This window comes from Notamacropus eugenii, chromosome 4, assembly GCF_028372415.1.
Source record: "Notamacropus eugenii isolate mMacEug1 chromosome 4, mMacEug1.pri_v2, whole genome shotgun sequence".
Classification (NCBI taxonomy): domain Eukaryota; kingdom Metazoa; phylum Chordata; class Mammalia; order Diprotodontia; family Macropodidae; genus Notamacropus; species Notamacropus eugenii.
Window position 1 is genome coordinate 290,058,506 of NC_092875.1, and position 14,538 is coordinate 290,073,043.

Sequence of the window (14,538 nt, forward strand, 5' to 3'; positions counted from 1 at the left end):
TTTTGTAACCTCTCTAAGATATTTCTTGGTGTTTTGGAGTATTGTTTAACCTGTAAGAAGCATTAAGCTTTTAAAAATTGTATAAAAATCTTTTCCCCAAACCTTGAAATGTGATTTTTTTAGAGAAAGTTAAAAAAAAAAGATCCTTAGACCCGGAGCTAAGCATCTCCATTTCATTTGACTGGTCCTTATTTGACTTGAACTCAAGACCCCTTAGCATCTTGGTTGCCTGATCTAAAATGAGATGCCCTGCATGGAACCCAATACCCAAGTTGTGGCCTGGACATATTGACCCATTAAGTGGAAGGTACTAAAGAGGGAATGTTTCTGGATATGAGGTATCCGCTTTTGTAATATCTAGAAGTCAACAAGCACTTATTAAGTGCCTGCTATGTGTCAGTTACTCTACTGTATCCACTTATCCACTGGCTTTTGTTTCACATTTATATAATAGATACCATGTCTTGCTTTTCTTTTTCTTTTTTGCTGACCCATTGAATTGCTTTTTATTTGGGTTTGTTTCAAGTGACTGTTATCAACAGGAAATCAGCAATTTATCTATTTAGAAGTCTAGGAGTTCAACAATCAATCCAGCTGCATACAATAACATAAAAGGAAGTTAGAATGCAGTTTGTTAGGTGTTGTCTGGTTTGGCTCCAGGATCTATGTTCTCATGCAACAATGATTGTACATTTGTAAAGGTCAGTTTTATGACCAGCTGCAGAGAGTGAATAAAAACACATATACCCGTAAAAGCTGGCTGAAACCAGGAAACTGTTGGCCAGAAGTCTATAGTCTGATTCCAGCTTCACCAAGCTCTAGTTAAAACTCCAGTGTGACACATAGACATTTCTGTGTGCTCTGGCTGCTCTGACTTCACTGAAGGAACTCAGCCTTACCACATCCACACCCTTGGTCTCCTTACTGGCAGAAATGTTCACTCCCTTTTCCATCCCTATATTCATGTTGGTTGCCCTACCTGATGTCCTCTCCTCTGTCTACCCTGCTTTCATTTTTAAAAACAAATGTTTATTAACATATTTTGTTATAATATTACCTACATTTTCCTCTGTAGCCCTTTTCCTACCCCCTCCAAGAGAGCCATTTCATATCCGAACGAATGCTTCCTCTTTTCAAGGCATAGGTCAGATCTCTTCCTTCAGCTCTCACTCACTTCCTTGTAGCCTTTCTTAGGCTATTCATTCTTATTGTCCATTAACTGTATCCAACTCTTTGTGACCTGATTTGAGGGATTTTCTTGGCAAAGATACTGAAATGGTTTGCCATTTCCTTCTCCAGCTCATTTTACAGATGAAGAAATTGAAGCAAACAGGGTTGAGTGACTCGACCAGAGTCACACAGTTAGTAAGTGGTTGAGACCCAATTTGAACTTGGATCCTCCTGACTCAGGACCCAGCTCTATATCCGCTGTGCCACTTAGATATCAAATCCTAGCTTACCAATGTTATGACTTGAGGGCAACTTAGTCTCTATGGGTTCCAGTTCCCTTATCTGCAAAATCAGTAGGTTGAGCTAAATAAAGTCTCTTCCAACCCACAGTCTAATAATCCTATAATTTTCTATGTATTGTCTTGTCCTTGGGGACATAAATCATGCAGGTCTTATGTTCCTAGATTCCCTATATTACCTAGTAGTTGTTCAATAAATTCTCCTGGTTTATTAAATCAATATTGTTAGACTTGTCAAGATTAAATCATCCTGATGATCATACAAAATGACTTTAACATTCTTCCTGATCAGAAATTCTATGGCTAGGCACTCCAGGGAACCCTTGCCCTAATCCTTATAACCATAATATTTAAAGTTTGAAGGAACCCTAAAGATCAAGTCCATTTCCTCCCTTTCACATATGAAGAAACTGAAGCTCAAAGTGGGGTAGGGCTTGCCCATGATCCCTCAGTTAATAAGTAGCCATGCCAAGTGTTGAGCCCAATTCTTTGTCCTCAAAATCCAATCTCTGCTATAATACATGACTATTTCAAAGATAGTCTAGAGTTTTATTTTTGTATCAATCATATTTTCCTCTTATAATATTTGTAAATATGAATCTCCTACTGGCATTATATAGATACTTTATTTTCAAAAAGAAAAAGTTTTATTGATCTGTTTCCATCTTTTTTTTAAAGCTTAGCTAGGAATTTTTAATATATTTTCAAAAAAAATCTTCTTATACACACATAGGAACTAAAGGAAATCTGATCCAATTATTTCATTTTATAGATGAGGAAACTGAGGCTCAGAGATATTAAATGACCCTTCCAAGGTCACTGAAGTATTAAAGTGACAAACCAGGTTTTGAACACAGATCCTCTGGTCCCAAAGCTAATTCTTTTTCTAAACCAATTATAATTTGCATCTATATTTCTGTAAAATTCAGATAGATCTTCATCTGTTTCACTGTCTCAGTACTTTCCCAGCCTACTACTACTAGCTCCTGAAATGAGCTAACATTTCATGTATCATGATATGAAAGGAAATTTGTCTGAGTCCCATGAGACATACAGGGAGCTAGGAAATCCCAAAATCTCCAAGTTGCAATGGAGATTATTCCTGCTTCAGAGACCATGAAAGGTAAGGAAGCTTAGGGATGGAAGAAATTTTAAAAGTTGTCTTTCTCAAGATTAAACAAAAGAGTAGTTAAGTGATTTGGCCAACGACACACAGCTAGGAAGCTGCAGAGCTGGGGCTCAAAGATGATTTGAGTCACAGAATACTCCAATCTATATAGTAAAAGAGAAGTGTTATAATAGATTTCTGCTGCATGCATGAGAGGGAGTATGTGTATTATTAGATTGTGAAATCTGACTTTCAGTATGACCATGAAATAAAAAGTACAGTCAAACTTTCCTGGGCCTCAATCCTCTACCTATAAAATATAACTAAAAAAAACATATCAGCCTTGCATGTAAAATGTATATGATTGTCTTGGTCAATGCTACAATAATCAATAGTAATTACTTAAGATTTCTATATTGTAATCAGAGCTAGTCTCTATTTTTTCCATGCCTAACCCAGATTCCAAGACTGAGAAGCCAACACTCATCTCCCAGTTGAGTATTTTCACTAACTGTCCTTATACCTTGAACTCTTTTCCTCCTTATCTCTACTTCCTACCTTCCTGGGCTTCCTTCAAGCCTCTGCTAAAGTTTTACCTTCTCTAAGAAGCCTTTCCTAACCTTCTTAATCTTAGTACTTTCTTTTTGAGACCACCCCCAATTTGCATGTTGTCTTCCCCATTAGACTCCTTGAGAACTTACACTATTGTGCTTTTCTTTATATACCCATTGGTTATCACAGTACCTTGCACATAATAGGTGTTTAATAAATGCTTGTTGACTGACCCACTGACTAACAGTACCAAAAATAGTAATCATAGTAACTGTCATTGTCACTGCAGTAGTCATGGTGGTAGTAAGAGAGTAATTGACAGTTATATACCTCTTTAAAGTTTGTAAATGGCTGTAGCAATTAATATTTTAGTAACTTTTCTTTCAAGAACTCACTGCCCACTAAATTAAGTTAAAATCAACTAGCATTTATTAAACACATTTTATTCTATTTCGTTCTCATGACATCTGTGTTAGTAAAAAAAAAAAATGAACAAGTATAACTGCATGCTTTAAAGAAACTGAGGAAACAGCGCAGTTGAATTATTTGCACAAGATTATATGATCAGTAGCTAGGCAAAGGCAAGAAAGAATGCAGCTCTTCTGACTGTCTGCTTCGTGTTCTTTCTGTAACTTGCAGCAAATCCACCCATTAGTCAAATTGAGTAATAAATACCGTTGCACTGACAAAACCCATATCTATAAAGAATCATTTCCAACTGCATTTAAATGATACTTTATTCAATAAAATTCCAACCCAGCATTATTTTGGGTTGTATCAACAATGCAAGAATCTCAACACCTTTAAATGATGACCCAACTCTGATAAAACGAAATTGAAAAAGGGACTTCGGTCATAAGATCATAGACATAAAGCATGGAAAAGTCTCCAGAGGCTTTCTAGTTTATCCTCCTCATTTTACAGAGGGGAAAATTTGAGTCCTGGAGAAATTAGGTGGCTTACCCAAGATCACACATACATATTAATAATCAGAAGAGGGGTATGAGCCCTTTAAATCCAGAGCCGTTCTCTTCACTGAGCTCAAAACTCTACTCTAGAAGTCCAGGATTGGGGAGACATGGCTATCCAACATCTGGAATATTTTGTTCAGTTATGGCAGCTGCCCTTTAGAAAAGATGTTTTCAATCTAGAATATTCCCAGAGGAGGGCAGCCAAAATGAATGAATTATAGAGCAGACCACTCAAGGATGATCTGGAGAAGGGAATTGTAGCTGTTATTGTAGAAAGATTTAAGCGTTTGAAAGATTCTCATGTGGAGTAGGAATTAGATTTTCTCCGCTTGGTCTTCAAGGTCAGAACCAGAAATAGTGAGGTGAAATTACAAAAGAGAGTTTAGCTTAAAGTGACAAAAAACGTCGTAACAATTACAGCTGTCCATGGTAGCACAGGTTTGGGAGGGTACTGGGTTTCCTCTCACTGGAGGTTTTTTGACCAGAAATCAAATGTTGGAGCTGTTAGAGAAGGCATTCCTATGTAAACTGAGATCCTTTTGCTGCTGAAATTTTGTGATTCTTTGAGATATTTGTTAGGATTTGGTGTATATTGTTAAGGAGATGTGGTATGTATTTTTACTACTTTTGATAATATTAAACCATCCCCAAGTCCTAAGCGTGGGCTTCTGGACTCCCCTATTTCTACTCAGGATGCCACCATCCTTCAGAAGTCAGTCAGGTTCACTCGTCTCAAGGCTTTCCTCTCAATCACCTGCAAAGTTCTGGTGATTCTAACTTCACACTATATCTCGTATCCACCCTTTCTCTCCAACTACAGTCAACCACTTTAATTCAGTCCTCTTCCCCTCCCACAAATTCCTCAGCTTGGCAATGAAAGCCCTTTAGAATCTGACTGCAGCCTAAATTTCAAGGTGTATTTCCTATAACTCTCCTTCATGTCATCTACTGTCTAGCCAAAGAGATGTAGCTGCTGTATTCCCCGAGCTTAGTGCTCCATCTCCCTCACTGCACCTTTAAACAGACTGCTCCCTACCCCAGGCTTGGAATTTGCTCCCCCAGGCATCTCCTTTTAGAATCCCTTTCTTCAAGGTATAGATCAGCCCTTCTTTGGCAACAGTGAAAATGGATTGAAAATCAAACGAGTAATAAATCTGGGGTGTTTCTGGCAGTGCTGGCCCATGTTGCATCAAGCAATTTCACTGCAGCCCTGGTTCTGAACACAAAGCCTGAGAACTTTGCACTGCGCATGCTCTCAGGCCATGCAATACCAACGCATGCTGCCGAAAGGTGAAAAGGGGTCACGAATGGAAAAAGTTTAAGAAGCCTTGTAATAGATTTCCATGGGAAACTTTTCCTGACCCCCCTTTTCCTCTATTTTTTAATGCTTTCTTCATTCTCAGATTATAATGAACACACGTAGTAGTTTACATTTGTACATCCTGATATAAATTTATTGCAGGGAGAGACTTTTTGTTTCATTTTGTTTTGGGACCGTCCAGAATTTAAAATGGTGTCTTGCACATAAGGTGTTGTTACTGGGCCACAAAATCTGTCTTCGTGTAGGGTAATCCTCACTCCTTCTATACTTCATGCCTCATTTTCTAAACTGTTGAATGTGATAAATCAACCAACGCACAAATCAACACAAATCAATCAACCCACCTGAGCACTTGTCTACAGAATATCAGTTATAAAAAAAAATAGTGAAGTCGTGACTTAGCCCAGTATAATTTCTAGCTGACCTCCATCAAATAGATGAAAATAATAAGATAATAAGAAAAAGACATGGTCTCTCCCATTCTCCACGAGCTCCAATCTAGGTTGGGAATATAAAACTCAGATAAATGAAACAATATGGATTTTTAAAGTATATAGGCATACCCCAGAGATCTTGTGGGTTCGGTTCCAGGCCACTGCAATAAAATGTGTATCACAATAAAGTGAATTACACAAATTTTTTGGTTTCCCAGTGCAAATAAAAGTTATGCTTGCTATATTGTAGTCTATTAATGCACAATAGTATTATGTCTTTTAAAAGTACATACTTTGATTAAAAATACTTTATTGCTAAAAAATTCTAAATATCATCTGAGCCTTAAGTCAATTGTAATCTTTTTGCTGGTAGAGGGTCTTGCCTCAGTGTTGATGGCTACTAGCTGATCAAAGTGGTGGTGGTGGTTACTGAAGGTTCAGGTAACTTTGGCAACTTCTAAAAATAAGACAACAATGAAGTTTTCTGTGTGGATTGACTCTTCTTTTCACTTGAACACTTAGAGGACATTGTAGAGTTATTAACTGGTCTAATTTCAATATTGTTGTGTCTCAGAGAACAGGGAGGCCTGAAGAGAGGGAGAGAGATGGGGAACAGAGGATCAGTAGAGCAGTGAGAACACGCACAACATTTATTAAGTTTACCATCTTACATAAGGTTCATGGCAACCCAAAATTATTATAACAGTAATATCAAAAATAACTGATCACAGACCACCACAACAGATATAAAAATGATGAAAAAGTTTGAAATATCATGAGAATTACCAAAATATGACACATGATATGAGCACATGCTGTTGGAAAAATGGCACCAACAGACTTGAGAAGCCAAAGAACCTGTTGCAAAAGGGACCAGTGAACAAAGAGATCAAGAAAGATTAAAAAGAGAAGATTTAGCACCAAGGAGTTCATTTATCACTTTCCAGAAAGAATACTTGAAAGTTATAACAACATCTCTTGAGGTCTTCAGGTCAGGACCAGTCATCAGACACATTATAGTAGGGATTCCTTCATGTATCAGTTGGACCAGAAGGTCAAAGAAGTTCATTCCCATTCTCAAATCCCATGATGCTCCCCCTTTATAATCTAACAAAGTTGTCTCACTAATTGTTCTCTGTACACAACATGACTTCTCCTTCCCACGTTCCTTTTCACAAACTGTGGAAGTGTTGCTCACATTCTGTTGTGTTCAAGTGAGATATTATAAGGAATAAAAGACTTGTTATTGTCCTATTGAAGAAGCCTGACAAAGAGCCACTCCCTCCTCTTCCTCTGACCCTTCAAATCCCTAGTTCATGTGTGTGTGTGTGTGTGTGTGTGTGTGTGTGTGTGTGTGTGTTCCCCTAATAGAATGTAAGTTCCTTGAGAAAAGGGATGTTTTGTCTTTGTCTCCTTTGCACCTATCAAGGTGCTTGGCATACAGTCAACACTTAATAAATAATTAGTGCATGCGTGTATGCAAGCATGAATGAATGAAGGAATGAAACAATATTTGAGAACCAGAAGGGACATTAAAATTGTTTCACGTAAGCCAATCATTTGAAAAATGATGAATAAATAGATTATACCGATGAGAAAACAGATATTTGGACAGATAAAGTGATTTGTCCAAAGTCAGCCACAGCCAGGACTAGAACCCAGATATCCCAGTTCTAAGCCTGGTGTTTTTTCCTACTGTGTCACATGAAGGGGCAACTTAAAAGCATAGATAGGGTCACTCATTCAATCCAACTCTAGCCAGTGGTTCTATACATAATGCGTAGATTTGAATGCTTTTGGCTCATCTGTAACATATCCTTTCAGTTTGTAATATTTTAGGAGATGAAACCCATCTCAGTGCCACTGACTCATTATTTTACTGTCTCTCATCCTGGGTTCTTTTGTAACCTCTAAAAAATATTTACTCTCTAGTGATTTTTTTCAAGGCTTCTACAATCTATTCAGGAAATAATAGGCATTTCTAAAATATCCTAAGACTACAAACATGTATCAGACCTTACAGATTCTCCCTTTCTCTTCATTTTTTTCCATTTTTAACTAAACATAGATGTAAACCATCAACATCACTATTCATTTTAATTCAGAATCTAAAATAAAAGCTTGCCCCAAACTCAGACCTCACTTTTGTTTCGTATAGTTGCCAGTGCCAAGGACAGTGCCAGACATAAGGTGTGGTTTAAACCCAACTTTTCAGAAAGGAAACACCCTTTTCCTTCATCTGTATCCAGTAGGAAATCAGTGAAGCATTTTGGCTAAGAATAAAATGCAGACTTGATTTCAAAAGGGCCAAGTCTAAAAATTCTGCCTACACCTTTGTGTTGAACAGGAATCTACTTGTACCCTTAGCTCTTTCAAATCAAAGGCCAGGCAGGATTTTCAAATGCCTAGTAGTTGGAGAGCCAAAGGAAGTCTTCATTATTTGAATTCAATACAATTCAACAAATGTTTAATACATGCCTACTATATGCAAGGCAAAATCAAGATGTGGACTAATCCACAGTGTAGTTGTCTTCCAATGGAACCAAGAGCATGATTTTTCCACACCAAGGCAGGGCAGATTTCTTTGTCTTCTACATACATGAATCTACTTTATGGTTTCGCTTGGCTATGAATTGTACATTCACTATTATTCACTAATTCATGCAACAACATTTATTAACCCTCTGCTACGTGCAAATCCTTAGAGAATTGCCTGGGGTCACTGAGGTGGAGTGACTTGCAGAGGGTCACTCAACCAAAATGTGGGAGAGATATGACTTGAACCAAGATTTTTCTCTCTATCATAGCAGGCTGCCTCTTAAAGTATTTTGTCTATTACCTTAGCAACTTTCTAAGACTATAAACTGCGGAGCAGGCACAGACCTGAATTAATAAGAGATTTTTCATGAGGAGTTCCCTATACCAGTGAAATTATAGGTTAAGGCTAAAAAGAAAAGGTGCTTTGGAATAGACTTCATTTGTGGACTCTCCTCTGTTTTCATAGGTCTGAAGTTACTTGCTTTGCTTATTAGTTTCTTTATAAGACAGAGAACTTGGGCATTGGGTGTTTAATACAACATAAGTTTCTTGAGGTCAAAGACTATCCAATTTATTTTTGTGATATTTGCATCAGGATGATACTGTTGATTTTTGTTTTATTTTTTTAAAATTTGTGTGGCTAGGCTAGAAAATGTTACCATCAGTGAAGAGAAAGCAGTAGAACTGTCTTGGAGTCATTGCATGCTGACTATCATGGATAACCAGCCTTTTCTTTCTCTCTACCAGCCCTTTATTCAGAGTAGAATTTGGAGTTATATAAACAACCAGTCTCTTAGGGACTGTGGTTTCATATTCCCAGAACCTCCTCAGGTGTTATATTTGACTTAAAGACCAATTCTGTTTAAGGTCATAGAATCATCCCATATTCTTGAGTCCATTAAATCCTCAGGAACATCATAAAACCAAGGAATCAGGAACATTGTAGAACTGTATGTATTTTCCCAGGACTCTAGAGTTTGAGTGCAGCCTCTAAAAGTTTCCCTGACAATCTAAGACTTCAGGAAGTTGTCCCCAGAAGTGCTAAACCACTGCCTCCTAATCCCTGGGGCTACTGAGTCATTGCATGCCATATGGTGCCCGCTGCATTTTGTCATGAGAGCAAAGCTATCTGCCAAATCGCAGAAAACCTTGTTCCAGGGCAAATCAGGTAAGCTTTAGACATTACAAAACTGTCCCCTTTCTATAGTCAAGCAGTAACAGCCATAATCAATTTTAAAGTCTGACTAGTCCAGGTACCATCATTCTTCCAGTTTCACATTCTAGAGATGGAGAAATGGGGCAAGTTCAAACAGAGGACAGTTTGGAGGATCCCATGAAATAACTCCAGTGGTAAAAACTGTTAACTAAGTACATGAAACTCAGGAAAAGGGAAACTATTTAAAGCTGACACTGTATCATACTCATCATCCAGTATTTCCTAAAAGCTTGATAAAAACCTAGAAACAAGAGAACACAATTCTAGTTCCTCCATGTTTGTCTCTAAGGAAAATGAGATATACTTCTCTTAAGAAATTCTTGGAGTGACTGGTTGGGCAGTATTTCGAGTTGGCTGAGGAAAATGGTACAGGAAAGCCTGATCTATTTTTGCATAGCCAGGGTAAATGAAGGTTAACCCTCTCTGTAATAGTCTCTAATGGCGCTCATCTCTACCTTCCTTTCTTGACTCACATCCTCAATTCCCAAGCAGAGAACAAAGGAGTAGGGTTTGTTTTTACAAAGAAAGAGAAGTTGGTGAAAACATCCCTGACAGCTGCACTCTGTGGCTTGCTGAACTGGGGGCTTATACCTCCCCCATTCAAGACTCTTGTTTTGTCTAGGTCCCGGGATTTATAGATCACTTTTTGGCTCTGGTGGCATTTAGGTAATTATGATTTCCAGTGATTTTTGTTATCATCTATTTGCCCTTGACGGGAGAAGCACTTAAGAGAGATCAGAAAGGAATTGAATTGTTACCCTTCCCTCAATTACTCCTGAATGATACTGCCAGCTTTTCTCAAAACAAAAACAGTCCTAATGAGTAACATCTGGAACTAAGCAAACAGCTTTCACTTTTCCTGGTACAGAAGTGGCAGTGCATCGAGGACACGTCTGGCAAACTTCGAATTCACAAATGCAAAGGATCCAGCGACCTGCTCTCAGTCCGGAAAAGAACGCGAAGTATCCACTCCCGGGGCTTCAGTAACAAAGACAAGGAATGTAATTGTGGGGAGGCTGATTATCGGGCTAGCAGGAGCCAGAGGAAGAACCAGAGACAGTTCCTGAGAAACCATGGCGCTCAGAGTAAGTGATCTCCTAATGACCACCCAGCAGCAGGTGCAAGTCTTTGGAAATGGGAGGAGATAAAAAGGAAATAGAATCTTGTGCATCCATGTGTGCATACACACAGATTTACATACGTCTTTGGTGGCTGGTTTATTTGTTCTCTTGCACAAACCTAAATGGCAAGCTGGTGTTTACAATAAGAGTTCTCATCCATTTTTTTCTCTGTAAAGATTTTTCTGCTAGTATCAAATGAATTCATATTCAGTTAATGAAGGAAATGATTCCTGTAATCAGAATTAGAGCATATAGGAGATTCAAAGGGACTTGAATTCATGCATGCATACACACACGTATGCAATCATCCTTTGATCTAAACTAGAAGTAAACTTAGAAGTCATCAATTCCAATATTCTCATTTTACAGTCAAAGAAACTTAGACCCAGAAAAGTTAAGTAACTTGTTCCAAGTCACAGTAATGTAGCGGAGGTGATATTCCAGTTCAGAACTCTTTCACTGCACCTTGGTAGATTGTCTCCTTCCCCCACCCCCCCACCCCCCACCACACACATACACACACTCAAGTGGTCATTGAAAGGAGGTAAGTAGGAACCACTCTGGCATGACTGAGAGAAACGTTCCTTTACGGAATGCCTGTGCCCCGTATGGAACCTCTCCCTCTTTCCCTAATTGTTCATGTTTTTATACACCCTGTTGCTATTTCTGGAGCTTTGTTGTCGCGATTGCTGTTGAATCATATTAGTATGATTCTTTCTGGCCCCATTTTAGTGTTTTCTTAGCAAAGATACTGGAATGGTTTGCCATTTTTTTCTCCAGCTCGCATTACAGATATGGAACTGAGGCAAACTGGATTACATAACTTAGCCAGGATCACACAGCTGAGCTAGTAAGTGTCTGAGGTTGGATTGGAACTCATGAATGTGAGTCTTCCTGATTTCAAGTCCAGTGCTCTGTCCATGGTGCCATCTAGCTGCCCTTTTCTGTAGCTACAGGGATACGAAATTCCCAAACACTGATCTAAAAGACATACTGCTGAAACTTCTTTGACTTAAGTCATCGAACCAAAGCACTTATTTTAGCAAGTTGTTAGCTTCCATCATCAACAACAAACATAGATGGTGCTATGGAATTGGGGAATGGACAGAGAACTATGTGACCTTTGGCAACTCAATCACAGTTTCCAAGGGTGTTGGACTGGATGACTTCTACACTGGTTTAAAACTATGACCCTAAGATCCTTTGATAGAAGAAGTGTGTAGTTGCGGAAAGAACTAGAATTGAAATCTGCATGTCCTGAATTCAAATTGCTTCAGACATTTATAAGCCGAGGGGTTTCAGGCAAGCCCTTTGCCAGGAAATGGCTCAGGCAGTTCTCTAGTAATTGTATATTCAGTCATAGACAAATGCCCACAATAGACTGAAAAGATGGCCCTGAAAGTCTCAGATCCTTCATTATCACCTATAAATCCCTAAGATGTAGGTATAGCAGGAAACAGAGGGTGATAGGCTACATCAGCATGAGATACATTTACTTTAAATGTATCTGATTTGGTCAATTTTTCTCTGTGGTTTAGATAAGGACAAATTAGTGTTATTTAAATTGGTGGGTACTGTTAAATTACTACAATTCAGGAGGAACACTGGTGAATACTTTAAGGGTCACACCATCCCTGGCCAGCGTCCCCATTAATTTTATTAATGCATTGTCCTCTCAAGCAGGTAGGAGAGCGACATCAGTGAGACCTGAGTAAAGGCCAATCCAAGTGCAAATAGAGTATGACCTATAAATGAATGTCTACTGCCATCTTGTGGCCAGGTCTGGGAAGTAACTCATTTCTGGGATGATTTTCATTTCCATGCTAGTTTGGAAACTGTATGTACAGCAGTAATCACTGCACTCTGTCCAGAATTACAGATTACATAGCTCTCCAGGACAATATCAACGTCTAGGTATTTTCCCTGTTAGTGGATGGGTCAGGTTTAGTACATCTTACAAAGTTACCAACTAAAACTTTACAGCCCCCTTGCCTCAGCTTAACTTCCTAGATCAGCTTACAGATAGAAGTTCTGTATTAGGGTAATTTGTATTTACCATGCTGGGCTTTAACTAGTAACAATACTGAATTGCATTTCAGGTCACATTCATTTTAAGGACTGAATCACTTTAGCAAAATTTAGACTAGTTTATTTTGAATGAGGCCATATTCTTCAACATGTGAATAAAATTAAAATTTGCTTAAAATGTCCAAATTTCATGGAATGGAATGGTATAAATGTCCCATTTTCCTATTGATGAAGTTCTGTAGTGACCCTATTAGTTCACATTTAGGGTCTGATGAACCTCCCCTCAAAGGAACATACATAGTTGTATATTTTGATTCAGTGACCATTGTGTATCTCTTATATCTGTACTGGTGGGCCTATAGAGGTTTAGTAAAATAATGCCATCTTAGTGTTCCTCATAGGATCTACATGTTTCTCAGGAAGTTAACAAGCATTTTTTTCTTTAATAATATTTTATTTTCTCGCAGTTGCATGTAAAAACAATTTTTAACATTCATTTTTTAAAAGTTCTAATTTCCAAATTCTATCCCTCCTTCCTTCTCCTCCCTCTTCCCTGAAACAGTAAGCAATCTGACATAGGCTTTATACATACATATATGTATATCTATACATAGATATGCAGTCATATAAAACGTTTTCATATTAGCCACAAGAAAGGAAAGGAGGGGAATAAGGGGAGACAGAGAGAGAGAGAGAAAAAGAGAGAGAGAAAAATAGTTTATTCTGTATTCAGACAACATCATTTCTTTCTCTGGAGGAGGATAGCATTTTTCATTCCAAGTCCTTTGGGATTGTCTTGGATCATTGTGTTACTGAGAATAGTTAAGTCATTCCCAGTTGATCATTATACAATATTGCTGTTACTATGTACAACATTCTTCTGGTTCTGGTCACTTCACTTTGTATCAGTTCATGTAAGCCTTTCCAGGTTCTTCTGAAATCATCCTACTTGTCAGTCATTCCATTACAATCATATACCGCAACTTGTTCAGTCATTCCCCAATTGCTGGGCATTCCCTCAATTTCCAATTCTTAGGCATGACAAAAAAGAGCTGCTTTAAATATTTTTGTGCAGATAGGTTCTTTTCCTTTTTTTTTAATCTTTGGGATACACATCCAGCAGTGGTGTTGCTGGATCAAAGGGCATACACAATTTTATATCCCTTTCAGCACAGTTCCAAATCCCTCTCTAGAATGGTTGGATCAATTCACAACTTGACCAGTAGTGCCTTAGTGTCCTAGTTTTCCCACCTCACCTCCAACATTTATCATTTTCCTTTATTGTCATATTAGCCAATGTGATAGGTGTGAGGTGGTATCGCAAAGTTAGTTAACAAGCATTATTTAATATTTACTGTGTGCCAAACACTATCTTAAGCACTGTGGATACAAAGAAAGAGAAAAATATTATCCATACCATCAAGGATCTCATTTTCTAATGAGGGAAACAACACAAACAAATATGTGCAAACAAGACAATATGTGGTGTAAATGGAAGATAATCTCAGAGGGGAGGCACTAGCAGTGAAGAAAATAGAGGAAAGGTGAGGTCTGAGCTGAGTCTTGAAGGAAGTTAGAAGGTGAGAAGGAAGAACATTCCAAGTGTGGGGAACAGCCAATGCAAAGGCTTGGAGTTAGGAAATGGGATGTTGTGAATGAGAACAGAAAGAAGGCAAGTAGATCAATGTTTCTGGGTCATAGAGTAAAGAATAAGAAGACTGGAAAGGTGATTTTTAAAAAGGGTTACATTGTGACGGTTTTTAAAAGGCAGAGATTTTTA

The 14,538-nt window shown here is 38.2% G+C and overlaps 1 protein-coding gene across 8 annotated transcripts in view; it reads left to right on the plus strand.

The window, feature by feature from the left end:
* SULF1 (sulfatase 1) overlaps positions 1-14,538 on the plus strand; it is a 206,088-nt gene that overhangs the window by 171,261 nt on the left and 20,289 nt on the right. For all 8 annotated transcript variants that reach the window (XM_072604795.1, XM_072604798.1, XM_072604800.1 and 5 more), the window contains one exon: positions 10,478-10,694. In XM_072604795.1, coding sequence (XP_072460896.1) covers positions 10,478-10,694 — 217 coding nt within the window. The remainder of the gene's footprint in view (positions 1-10,477; positions 10,695-14,538) is intronic.